This window comes from Gobius niger (assembly GCF_951799975.1).
Source record: "Gobius niger genome assembly, chromosome: 2".
NCBI lineage: Eukaryota > Metazoa > Chordata > Actinopteri > Gobiiformes > Gobiidae > Gobius > Gobius niger.
The window spans coordinates 8,508,429-8,522,864 of NC_136853.1; the positions used below are offsets into that span (position 1 = coordinate 8,508,429).

Sequence of the window (14,436 nt, forward strand, 5' to 3'; positions counted from 1 at the left end):
TCGGCAGGAGCAGCAGCCTGTTGCAGCACATCTGCATAAAGTGGGTTACCAGAGATAAAACTGCCGGAAGTGCAAAGCCACAGTCATATCCTCGCCTTTATGTGTGGCCCTTCACTGCGAGAGTTTAGGGCAGCAATTATTAATTGTTTTTGTAGTTTGCTCTTGTTACAGCTACTTTAGCTACATTTAGTTTAGTGTGTGAACATGCCATTTGAACAAGAATCTCTATAGTTCAGTCTCTGGTCTCTGGAATTAGGCGAGAATCCCCCTTTCATTTCACTGTGTGTTGAGCAACATGGCAAATGTAGTTAGTAAAACAATGTGATTTTTCATTTCTGGGGAGAAAACACATTTTGATGCACAACTTGAGTTAGGGCTGGTCAATTAATCAAATTTTAATCTAATAGCGTTTTTAAAGCAGTACTAAGTAACTTGTTTACCTTAATAAATCCTTTTCGTAGTCCCTGTTAGGGCTGAACGATATGGACAAAATTTCATATCTCGATATTCATGTCAGATATCTCTATCAATACGATACGATATAACTATGGGCTAGGTGAAATCCAAGCATTTTTCAGAAAAATAAAAAACATAGTACAAAGGAGTGCAGTTTCATTGATGAAAATCTATTCCATTTATACCTTGCATTTTCGAGTTCAATGTTTTGAATGTTTATATCTCGATATCAATACGATTCGATAACGATATATCTTTCAGCCCTCGTCCCTCTGGGGGTAATACAAGTGTTAATGGGATGATTGGAGGGTCTTTCATCTCCCCCTGGTGTCTCTGTCCAGAAAACCACAATTGCAACTTCGCTGCCACCGGGTCGGAGTCATCAATACACACCAATGGAATCACGAAGAAGAAGCTAGCAGGCTAAAGCTAACTGCCGGCTAGCGACACTTGAACAGTATTTACAGCCAAGTTTGAGTGAAAAGAATGATCTCCTTTGTGTAATATCCCTCTGTCCCTTTGTCTTTTCTGTCAGCGTAGTATTTACTCTCACGGACAATTAATGAGTAAAAAACGTAACATGCTTCGACACCTGCAGTGGCGCTTATGGCCTCTAGGGGCATGAGTTACTTAGTGCTGCTTTAATAAAGGTCGATCTCAATCGGGTGGTGCGTTTTAATCGGCAGGATTATTGGCTTTTTCGGAAATAAACACTGGAACTGTTTACTAGTGTTTCTTTACGTACATATTAAGTTGTTAGCGTTAAACTCTGTGAAGTCGAGGCCTTGTGTGCTAACTCTCGCCGTCTGCTTCTGACATAGCCACTTTTTTGCGGCTACTTTGCAGATGTTTGTGTGGTGTGGGGTGTGGGGGCAGGTGAGGGGGTGACAGGGGGATGTTGTGCTGTGAGGTTTAGAGGTGTTAGTTTGTCTTTGCGTTTGCTGCACTTCTGAGTCCGACCGCAGCATCTGTTTACTTCCTGGTGCAGGAAAGGCCACATTTATCGTCTTTATTACCAAGACAAAAAAAATTGAGTCGAAATTGATCAATATGGGGAAAATAATTGTGATTCTTTTTATCCAAAGTCACTCGGTGATGACCATTTCAAAGTGTATTTATGTAGTAAATCACTATTAATAAAAGTCATAAACTGTGTCATAGAAACATATTACATACTGCTACACTCAGTATTGTTAACTATAAGGCTGTGCTGTTACACCACCCCCATCATGTCATGTTTCATGGTTTTAAAAAAGTGCTAGAAAGTTGTTAAAAATCTGGACAACTGGAATACAAAATAGAATATCTATGGTCCGACTCCAAGGCCTCACAAAAACCTGTATTAATTTTTAAGTGCTGTTTCAGTCTGTCGTTGGGTATTGTCCATTGGAGTGTCCCTACTCCTTCTGTTCAGTTTAACACTACACTCAAAGCCGTTTGTAACTGTACTGTACTGTGTGGTCGAATCGTGGTCGTCATCATGAATTTACTGTGGAGAAAACTGGAAAGATGAGTTTGCTGGAAAGACAGTATTCACCCTAGAAGCTCATTTGGAATAAAACTAAATTCATGTTGTGACGAGCAAAAGAACTGTCAGAGGATCTGCAAGAAAGGTCGTTGAAATGGGAAAGGGTTATAAAAAAGATATCCAAGTGGAAAATGCTGAATTCGGTTGAAACCAAACCATGTCCGGTCAACAAAAATATCAGCAACAACTGGCAGGACAATTGTGGATCAAAAGAAAAAAACAAGAGATAATTTCAGCTGAAATCATGACAAATTCTGCCAGGGTATGTAAACTGTATTTACATCCTGAGTAAAGTTTTTAGCCAGCAAACATGTACGGTTTGTTTAAATCTTTTAGCGAGACATGGCTAACCTTCCATTGGAATTAAAGGGACTATACAGAGTTTAAAAATGTTAAAATTAAGTATTTTCCTCCCCCTACATGTTCCAACAATGTCCTAATGTGTAGAATGAGCTCAGACCTGTTCACCACAACTGCCTCTAAAATCCTGCACTGTCACTCAAAAAGGTGTTGATTCGGGTCCGAAGCTTAACCTCTTAACCCCCACTTGAACTGAGCTCATTTTCTCTAGTTTGGCTTTTACCCAAATCTAGAAGCTTCTTGGTAAAAATGGTCAAAACAGCGACGAAAATGAGGAGGAAAATGCAACCAAAGAGCGACCAAAATGTGACAAAAAAGAGCAACAGAAAAGTGATGAAAAAGTGACGAAAAAGCAACTAAAGAGCATAACAGAAAAGAGACAAAAACACACAAAAAAAGTAACAAAAAACATTAACATTTGGGTAAAAATGTGACAAAAGTTCAACCAAAAAAGTGACAAAAAGTGGCAACAACAAAAAACAAAAAAAGATCCATTTAGATGAGTTTTGTAGGTCTTAGCTTTCAAATGAGGCGCGACACTGGCTGTAAGATTTTAGATTCTGGGTAAACTGAACTAGAGAAAATGCACTCGGTTAAGGCGGGAGTTAAAGGGATATTTCAGGACATAAGGCCTCATTTCCTAGTTATAGTTTAAAGGGACTAGATGCAAGTTAGCCAGCTTCTATATTAAGCTCTTAAAGGGATATTTCAGGATTTTTGACATAGGGCCTCATTTCCTAGTTATCCAGAGTGTTGCTGATTTCTGGAGATATTTTTTTTGTAATTCATGCAGTTCTTATATTTGAAGAGCTTCGTGGTGCTAGGCTAATGCAAGGCTAGCACATTTCTATGGTATCAGCTAGCCTGCATTAAAAACAGTCTGACCCGCTCCACAGTGCACCTGAGGCAAATCACTTATAACACCAGACTAACCATATAAATGTCTGTTTTTAATGCAGGCTAGCTGATACCATAGAAATGCACTAGCCTTGCATTAGCCTAGCACCACGAAACTCTTCAAACATAAGAACTGCAGGAATTACCAAAAAAATATCTCCAGGTACCAGCAACACTCTGGATAACTAGGAAATGAGGACCTATGTCAAAAATCCTGAAATATCCCTTTAAGAGCTTAATATAGAAGCTGCAGTTGTACGTATGACCTGAGGTGGCAGTAGTGAGTATAAAATGGCTAACTTGCATCTAGTCCCTTTAAACTATGACCGGAAACAGTCGTTAGCCGCCTCATCTATAGGCTTAAATGAATGGGACTAATGTACTACTTCAGTTCGCGGGAAGCATTTGTGATTTGAGCTTTGGTCCGCGGGCCGCCTATTGATTATCACCACCGCCCTACAAAAGAGACACTAAAGTCTACAAAGCAGAAATCCAGTTTTCCACACTCAGAAGAGATACGTGAATACATAATGTGCACTGCTGCCTCCATTTCCAAAGCCTCTGCAAGTATTTCAACACCACGCTCCGTTTAATCCCACTCCGCTGTCTGAGATGATTCATCATTTTAACCACTGCCGTGTTTGTTTTGGTCTGACGTCCGGGGAAACACTGTCTTGAGTCTATGATTATTTTTATTTCTTATTATTGTATGTGGTGTGTCAGGTAGTGCTGCTTAACTCCACCCCTCTCTGCCGTCCAGGTATTTAGACACGAGCGCTCCCCTCCTTCTCGATTACTCGTCACTCACGCCGGCCTCTCTTCCCCTCTCTCTCTGTTGTGTTTCAGCCTAAGATGCCCTAGGCCCGGAGGACAAGATATAATGTAAATGGCTTCCAAAGTGAAAGATGCCGTGCTGTGGTACCAGAAAAAGGTAAGGCCTGCCGCGGGATTTGCATGAGTGCAGAGGCTTGGTTTGGCTTGGTTTGGTTTTGCATCAGGACGAATAGAGGAGCACATTGTGGATCTGTGAGAGCTGCTGAACTAACACAAGTATGAGCCTTTTAGGGCTTGTTTGGAGAGACCTAAACCAGCACTTCTTAACTGGTTTGATGCTCATGACCCGCCATTATCATAGAACGACAAACCGACCCCAAAAACAGAATGGAATTTGTTAAATTATTTTCCTTAAAAGTTATTGTTGAGTACGTATTTCACAATAAAAAAAACCAATCCAATTACAGTCGTTTTAACTGTCAGGTGTTTCAGTACTTTTCAGTGGATAAATACTCGTTTAACGGTCCTGACCCATAAGTTGAGAAACACTGGTCAAAACTACATATTTAGCAGGTTTCATTCATGATATGACCCCAAAGTTAGAATATTTTATTTTGCCATTGGGTAGAAATTGCATTTTGTGTTTTGTATAATTAAAAAGTCTGTGGATTGTAAAATCGTCATCAGAGTGGATTAAACTATTAGATTAGAACAAAAATGCCTTACATTTACTTAATGGTTCTTATCACACCATACCTAACGTATAGTGAAATATTGGGAAATACATGTAAAGCTAGAACCAATCCAATTTTCCTATTACAAAAGAAGGTTATCAGATTAATTAATTAAATAAGTTATCTTGAAAAAAAAATCTTGAAGGTCTATGACTTTGCTGATTTGAACACGGCAAAGTTCATTTACCGAGCTCAACATAATAACATTTCTAAATGCTTGCAAATATTGTTTACCCAGCGAGAAAGTAATTATAATCTCAGAGGAATCTGTTCATCAACCACAAGTACAGACTACATGAAGAGAAAACTTTATCAAGATTCAGATTTATTGTATTCAGACATAAATAAATAAACATAAAGCCTGAAATGGAATAAGCAGAAGCTAAAGTTTAGGAGTTAGATTATGGAATAGCTGCTGCAGTCAGTTAAAACAAGCTACGTCTCTTTCTTCAGCTAAAGAATATAAGAGAATAAGAGACTAATAATGAAAAAATGTGCGAGCGGATGTTTGTTGCCATTAACGTGCTGCATTTTTTATTTAAAAGTTAAGGGCAGGCACAATAAGCTTTAGCCTCTGCCTGCGCCTGGTCATTTATTGTGTTACATGTTTTGAATTATTTGTTTTGAATTATTTGTAAATGACCAAACTGAGTCAAATGAATCAAATGAAGTTATGGATGCATAAAACGGTCACTATTTTTGTCGTATCTGCAAACCTAAAGATTCCCCCCAAATGTGTTGAACATGTGCTCTAATCTATATTATACATTACCCTTCATTTACAATTGATAAATGATCCAATTGTGCCGTTTTAGAAAATTGATGCTTGCTGTTGTAAAGCATTTCTGGAGTGAAAGAGTAATGATAGTTTGAGCTGTGGGTCAAATCTAACATGATAATTTCCATTATGCGTCCACTACATGATTTGATTTGAAAATGATTTGAATAAACCAACATGAACAATCCCAGCAGACAAAATCATGCCGACTTCTCTCCATTAAACCAACAAATACTTTATGCAGTGGATTTATTTTGCTCTTTCTCCAATTATGCTTTTTTTGTTCAGTCTGGACGCTGTGATGAGCTCCCTCGACAGGACATTTGTGTTATTGATGTGCTTTGTCCGTCATTGACTCGTGAAAAGAGTGTTTTTGTAGTGACCACTTTGTTGTGTGTCTGAAACTCCCCAAATAAGTGCGGCGTTCGCTCTCCCACCCCCTCACTTGTGTCGATTGTTTGGCTGAAACATTAGGGTGTTGTGTGTCGTTTGTTCCATGGTTTCAGATATCAGATCCTCCGCCGGACTCCCGCACGGCCCCCCCCTCTCTGCTCACCTTACACCCCTCCATACCCCCATCTCCTTTTGAGCATTTCATCCACACTTGAGAAAAACAATTGAAATATAATGATGCAAGAATCAAACACTTGTACACTTGTAGAGCTTTTTCCAGACACTACAGGACAATTTAGTTTGTTTTTCATTCATACCATTCCTGGTGTTAAAAGTGCATATGACACATTAGACACAAGTTTTTCCGAGTTTTCTTTAGTTTGACCATTGTTGTGTTATGTTTATTGTTTCACTTCCTTATTGGACACTGACAGGAAGTAACATAGATACAGGCAAACCATTTTAAACTGTTGCCTTGCTTACCATGTTAAGTCAATACGTCTGATAAGTGGTGACGTCACAGCTCTACTTCCAGGTTCGCAGATGTGCGAGAAACTACAAAAAACTCTTTAATACCACAATTAATATTTCTGAAACTCAACAGAGAGTTACTGAACATACTTACAGTATTTATCAGGCCCATTAGCCAAAAACGCTGAACCTACAGCTATAAAAGTAATATTTACCAAAATCGCTACATCCGGGTTAGCGGAGAAAAATGCTAACTGCGCAGCAGCTACGCTAACCCCGGAAGTAGTGACTTAAGTAAATATTACTTTTTTAGCAGTAGGTGCGGCATTTTTGGCTAATGAGTCTGAGAAATAAGTAGGTTCAGTAACTCGAGTTTCAAAAATATTGATGGTTGTTTTTAAGAGTTTTTTATGTTTTTTTCTTGCATATTTGCCGGTTTGCTAGGACCCGGAAGCGGAAGTCGTGACGTCACACTTAAAAAACGTATAGATACAGACTCTGGAATCGCCCATTATGGTCATGTTTGAAAACAGTGAAGGGGGAAAACAATTTTAAGAAAAATCTAAACTTTCTCTAATTATTCAAAAACTACTTTAACAAACGCTGAATTATGAATATAGTTTTCTACTAAATATAAATACAAAGACATGGAGAGGAGCAAAGTGGTTCAACAGCCCATAATAACAGAGAATGCTTCATGTTAGCATCATGCTAATGCAGTCATAGCTAGCACTAGCTATGTCTGCCATTTTTTTGCTTCTACTGAACAATCTGCTGTGACAAAATATCCATATGGGCTCAATTTAGACTTGACTTTATTTGTATGTGCTAAATACATTTACATTTTGCATTTAATTTTTTTCCGCTAAAAATGGCAAAAAAGAGTGAAAAATTGTGTTTCCCAAAGGATTCTGTTTTCCCTCTCGGTAAGGCCACGCCCCCTTCTGTGATAGATACAGACTGCATTTCTGGAATCGCCCATATATGGTCATGTTTGAAAACAGTTAGGGGGAAAACTATTCGGAGAAAAATCTAAACTTTCTCTAATTATTCAAAAACTACTTTAACAAATGCTGAATTATGAATATCGTTTTCTACTAAATAAAAATACAAAGACATGTGGAGGAGCAAAGTGGCTCAACAGCCCATAAATACAGTGTCTCTTGAAAGTATTCATACACCTTGAACTTTTGCACATTTTGTAATATTTACAACCATAAACATAAAGATTTTATTTTGATTTTTTTACTGAACGTTCACACACAAGTAACAGACAACTGTGAAGTGAAAGCAAAATGATACATGATTCCGTTATTTTTCAAAAAATAGAAAAGTGAAAAGTGGGGCGTGCATAAGTATTCATACAGCATTTTCTGAGTGCATTAAATTGCCTTTAAAACATTCCTAATGACTGCAGAATGTTCACTCCTTGGCCTAACGGTTAAATAGAGGCCACCTGTGTGTAATCTGCTCTCAGTATAATTTCAGCTGTTCTTTTAGGCCCTCAGAGCTGTGGTCGGAGTGTATTGGTCACTAAACATCATCATGAAGGTCAAGGAGCACCAGACAGGTCAGGGATAAAGCTGTGGAGAAGTTTAAAGCAGCGTTAAGTTATACAAAGATTTCCCAAGATTTAAACATCTCCTGGAGCACTGTTTAATCCATCATTCAGAAATGGAAAGAGTAAAGCACCACTGCAGACTTACCAAGACACGGCTGTTCACATAAACTAACAAACTGAACAAGGAGAGCACTGGTAAGAAATGCACCCAAGTGCCCCAAGATAACTCTGGAGGAGCTGTGAAGTCCTAGCCTGGCATCCAGACTAATCTCCGATGTTTATTAATTAATAAATAGGAGACTAGTCTGGCGACCCTGTCGTAGAAAGGCTACTGCTTGAGGCGGGACTAATGTGGGACAACCGAAGCGGATAGCAGCCAATGAGAACATAGCGGATGTGACGACAGAAACAGCAACAAGAAAGTTGTCATCATTCAGACATTAACAATGGCGCTCCTGCCACACGGAGTTCAGTAAATGACTTCTGTCGTTTATGTCAGAAAAACTTAAGAATACAAGCATACCGGAGCATTACGTGAAGTGGTTGCTTGTGTTGAAAAACTACAAAACAAAGGCGCAACAACGTGACGCCCGTTCAGGGAGCTGCTCTCATTGGTCGGTAGGCTCCATATCGCTGCGTCACTTCCTTTGAAAGCGCGCAATGGAGTGTTGCCAGACCCTCTTCTGTAAAGAAGCGGAGTCTGGTTGGCGAGACTAGTGAAGTCCTGCCGCTGAGCTGGGGGAATCTGGACATGGGACAACTATAAGTCGTACTCTACACAAATCTGGCCTTCATGGACGAGTGGAAGAAGAAAGCCATTATTGAAAGGAGGCCATAAGAAATCCCGTTTGAAGTTTGCTAGAAGTCATATGGAGGACACAGCTCCATGTGGAAGAAGGAGCTTTGGTCAGATGAGACAAAAATTGAACTTTTTGGCCCAAATGTAAAACGTTATGTATGGAGCAAACCTGACACTGCTCATCGTCCTGAGTGCACCATCCCCAGTGTCAAATATACGGGGGCAGCATCATGCTGTGGGGCTGCTTTTCCTCAGCGGGGACTGGGGAGATTGTAAGAATAGTTGTGAAGATGGATGGAGCCAAATACAGAGACATTTTGGAGAAAAACCTGCTGGAGTCACAAGAGAACTGAGGCTGGGGCGGAGATTCACCTTCCAGCAGGACAATGACCCTAAACACAAAGATAAATCTACAATGGAATGGTTCAATAAAAACATATTTATGTGTTAGAATGGCCCAGTCAAAGTCCTGACCAAAATCCTATAGAAAATCTGTGAAATAATCTGAAAACTGCTGTTCACAAACGCTCTCCTTCTAATGTGACAGAGCTTGAGTTGTTTTGTAAAGAGGAATGGGCTAAAATGTCAGTCTCCACATGTGCAAATCTTGTAGAGTCATACCCCGAAAGACTTGTGCTGTTATTACAGCAAAAGGGGGTTCCACAAAGTATTCATTCATGCTGGCGGCACGGTAGCACAGCGGTTAGTGCTTGTGCTTCACAGCTAGAAGGTCCGGGTTCGATTCCCACCAAGGACGGGGCCTTTCTGTGTGGAGTTTGCATGTTCTCTCCGTGTCTGCGTAGGTTTCCTCCGGGTACTCCGGTTTCCCCTACCACTAAAAACATGTACAATAGGCCAGGATGTATGAGAGTGTGCATGGGGGACGACGGATGGAAATTAGCCTAAGGCTACAATCCGATGTGGCTTGTTCATTAACTTGCACTGTCCCTGCCAAATAAACCATAAAAAAAAAAACATTAAAAAATGCTGTATAAATACTTATGCAAGCCCCACTTTTCACTTTTCTATTTTTTGAAAAATAACAGAATCATGTATCATTTTATTTTCACTTCACAGTTGTCTGTTACTTGTGTGTGAATGTTCAGTAAAAAAATCAAAATAAAATCTTTATGTTTAGGGTTGTAAACATGACAAAATGTGCAAAAGTTCAAGGTGTATGAATACTTTCGAGAGGCACTGTACATAAATAACTAAGAATGCTAACCTGATGCTGCCGTTTTTTCGCTTCTACTTTACAATCTGCTGTGAGAAAATATTCATTTGAGCCCGATTTACACTTGACCCTATTTATGTGATAAATAAGTTCATATTTCACCAGAAAATGGCTAAAAACCACGCCCCCTTCTATGACGAGATGCCTTCTGTATCTATACGTTTGTTAAGTGATGATGTCATCGCTCTACTTCTGGGTTCAAACTGAACTTTAGCCCTATTCATTATAATGGGATTTAACTGATTTTAACCTGTAGAGCCGACTACAGGCTCTTTATAAACATTGGATCACACAGAAATATCACATTTACACTGGAGTTTCTTTAGTAATGCTTTTCTGACATTAAAAAATTATTTTCCCCATACACAATGAGATGTATTAATTCTAACAAGGTGTAAAACAGGCCTTTTATCTGTTGTTATTTCAGCAGGAGATTCAGATGACATTGTTTATTTTTTTGCTGTGTTTGTCTATGGAGTGTTCAACTGTTTGGACCCGGAGGTAGCTTATTATTGCATGTGATGTCACACTTTACAAACTTATGGGAAATGCTGTGGAATTTTACCTCTATCTATGTCACTTCCTGTCAATAGTTAAAACAAAGAAAAATTCATTAATTCCCAACATTTCTTAATTAAAATTGCTGCTTCACTGAAATTATTATTACTTACTACAGATGTTATCCTAAATAAGTCATATTTTCCAAAGCATTGAAGCCTGTCATATGCACTTTAATCACATCTGCCCTGGCTCGATTACCGGAGATGAAGCTGCTGATCTGTGCCACTCACACACCATTCACCCATGCAAACAAAACACTGATTGCAGTTTCATATTCGATCTCCGTGTCTCCTCTGGTTCATTTGTTTGTTGGGCCTTGTTGGACTTGCATTTTGCTCCTCCTCCTGTGTGTCTGCGATGACATGACGAGGCAGAAATAGACCGTGAACATTTCTCTTGGTTTGATCCGGTGACTCATTTCAAAAGGGAAAATGCGTGTACCTGCATGGCATAATCTGACTTTCAGGAAGGACAGCTGCCTTTGATATTCTGCCAAAAACATTTAAGACATTGACACAGTACCGTGGCATTCTTCACAGCTACAGTTTAAAATCCTGAACTATGTGGGGGATTTCTATTCTCTTCTGGCAGTTTCAGGTTTGTGCAATGCAAGTATGTGACAGTGGATTGATTGAAAAGTAACTGGTGTCTCTTAGGATCTAACAGTTTGGACGATCGACACTCAACGTTTTGTACTGTTTTCACTTGTGACTGATGTAGATCTGTGGGGTCTGATCCCGATAGGAAGGGGGTTTGGCCTATGGTCGATATATAGGCCGTTTTTTGAAGTAGTTTAAGTAAATACTTCAGAGGGAGCTTGTTTGAAAGACAATAATCAGGAGATTCCACAACAAAAAAGGATAAGTCTCTTATGGTTTCGAAATTATGTTCGCGCTCGTCCTTCACAGCTTGGCGGTCCCGGGTTCGATTCCCACCAGGACGGGGCCTTTCTGTGTGGAGTTTGCATGTTCTCCCCGTGTCTGCGTAGGTTTCCTCCGGGTACTCCGGTTACCAATACCACTAAAAACATGTACAATAGGCCAGGATGAATGAGAGTGTGTTTGAGAGTGCACATGGGGGACGACGGATGGAAAGGCTACAATTCAGTGTGGCTTGTTTACATGCATGAGACACAATGTTTGTTCAACCAATTAAATAAATATAAAATAAAATAGGTGAACAAACTTGTGACTGATTTTCACTGCACTGTTTGTCATCTTAAGGCTCTGACTGAGCTTTTTCCAATGCAAAAATTGGAAAGTCTCCATCACTTTCAGTTCCAAGATATCGGATTTTTTATTGGCCAATAGCCGATATTAGAAAATACCCTAATAGTCAAATCAAATTCATATTTGTGATTTTACAATATCCGCTATCGGCCGATAAAATAAATCAGCCGGCTGATATATCAGTTTATCTGTATAAAGCTGTAGACGAGTGTAATGTTTGTTATAGAGGAAATATTGCTTTTTTTTATTGAGTAATCCACATCTCCACATCTTGATCGGCATCACTGTGTTCGTTAGAACCCTAACCCTCATTAAAAATTTCGTTGGCCTCTATGGCTTGTTATACCAGATTCAGTTTTTTATGTGTGTGATGTAACTGTGATCAAGTCACCAAAACATCACGAAAACACAACAATAAGGAGATAAACAATCATAACGGGGAAGAAGCTCAATTTAGTTTTGTTATATTGTTTAGTTTTGTTTGTCTTTGCTTTCAAATGAGGCGTTCCTGCAGTGGGTGACATTTTCAGCGAGGACCTGGGTCAGATAAGCCTTTGCAGATTTCACACATAAACGCCTCCACATGGTGCGAGGCACGAGTGATTGTGACTTAACCACTGTGCCACCGATGTAAAATAGGAAACTTCCCTGTATGTCTCACGCCCATGCGCCCGTCTGATCTGATAATAGCTCACTCTTCAAGGGAAACACCTCCACCCGCTTTGTTTCCGTAGTGACCTGAAAACAAAAATGGCCGCCAACATTCTCCGTATTGTTCTCTCAGCTTGCTCATGTACTCATGTTTGCTCTGAGGTCATTTAGATTTGTTTGTTCACAATTTGTTCAGACACTCCTGAATGGTGGCCGCCATTGTTGTATGCGAGTTCCTGTGGTAGTTCAGACGCTCATGGGGACAGTCCCTGAACCCCCCATCTGCAGGACAGGGGGTCATTGACGACAGTATTGTGTTGCCTCTGTGCATGTAAACTTTCAGAATGTGTCCGAAGGCATCCAGATCACACCGTGTAGAAGTGCAGCGTCTGACAACAGGAAAACAACAATTCGTATGTTGAAACTGCTCCGCACATTCAAGATTAAAGTGGGTGATCAGGGAGTTAGGTCTTGGGTCAGGGGTTAGGGACGGTAAATGTCATGTAAGTTGTGTTTCACTTGCACAGATCTTTCTCATATTTTGAGAAACTAGAAGGTCTTGGCAGTAAGATTTCCAGTCAAAACGCTTTTGCATTTGGAACCTTCAAGGGATATTTCAAGATTTTTGACATAGGGCCTCATTTTCTACACTGCGTTCCAAATTATTATGCAAATGACATTTTTCTCTGATTTTCTAAATTGTCAACTCAAATGAGAGTCAGCATAATTTTCAAGTCTTTATCTGGTAGAGGATCATTTAAATGTGGTGGAAAAAAATTCCTAGTGATAACAGTATTTTTTTCAAAAATAAATATAGTAAAAACCTCAAAATCCACTGTTCCAAATTATTATGCAACTCATCGTTTCAATACATTTTAAAGCTTGTAATTAACTGAAAATGGTCATTTGTTGTATTTGTAGCATTAGGAGGTCATATTTACTGAAATCAAAAGCTATTTCAATCAAATAAATATTAACAGGTCAAGTTATATTTTACCAAAGGAGCCCTTGTGTGATAGCAGCTTCAAAATTCTTAAATCCATTAAACTTGTGAGTTTTTGGATTTCTTGCAGGATGTTAGAATAGCCTCCCAGAGCTGCCGTTTGGATGAAAACTGCCTCCCACCCTCATAGAAGTGTTTTTTGTTGAGGCTCCAAAGGTTCTCAATAGGGTTGAAGTCAGGGGAGGAGGGGGTCCACATCATGAGTTTCTCTCCTTTTATCCCCATAGCAGCCATTGATGCAAAGGTTTTCTTTACAGTATGACATGGTACGTTGTCATGCATGAAGAGGATTTTGTTAGGGAAAGCACGGCTCTTCTTTTTGTAGCATAGAAGACAGTGGTCAGTCAGAAACTCCACATATTTTTCAAAGGTCATTTTCACACCTTCAGGGCGCCTAAAAGGGCCTAATGGGGCCGACCAGCTCTCTCCCCATGACTCTGGCCCAAAACATGACTCCGCCACCTCTTTACTGACGTCACAGCCTTGTTGGGACATTGTGGCCATTCACCAACTATCCACTACTCCATTGATTTGACCATCCAGGGTTACACTGCCTCATCAGTGAACAAGACTGTTTGAAAATGAGTCCTCATGTATTTCTGAGCCACTGCAGCCGTTTCTGTTCATCAGCATTCAATTAACTGTTTAGGGGAGGCCCGGATAGAAGGTTTATGCACAACTGTAGCCTCTGGAGGGTCCTACACCTTGATGTTCGGGGGACTCCAGAGGCACCAGCAGCTTCAAATACCTGTATGCTGCTTTGTGGCATCTGTTCTCCTAATCTGATGTGTTTATCTGGCAGAAACCGTCCATATTGTGCCATTATCTGCACAAAACGGAGTGTGTCCTGAATCATCCACAAATCTCTTATCAGTACGATGATTACACTTAATCTTTCATGAAATATCGAAGGTTTTCATACCTAGACCAAGGCATTCAACTATTTCACGCTTTTCATCAGCAGAGAGACCCTTTTTCTTTCCCATATTGCTTGAAAATGATGATCT

General features: G+C 39.8%; 1 protein-coding gene across 2 annotated transcripts in view; it reads left to right on the forward strand.

Annotated features, from left to right (window-relative positions):
• LOC306982942 (protein PHTF2) overlaps positions 1 to 14,436 on the forward strand; it is a 99,652-nt gene that overhangs the window by 34,569 nt on the left and 50,647 nt on the right. For both annotated transcript variants that reach the window (XM_079582593.1, XM_079582594.1), the window contains exon 3: positions 4,088 to 4,172. In XM_079582593.1, coding sequence (XP_079438719.1) covers positions 4,128 to 4,172 — 45 coding nt within the window. In that variant the 5' untranslated portion in view covers positions 4,088 to 4,127. The remainder of the gene's footprint in view (positions 1 to 4,087; positions 4,173 to 14,436) is intronic.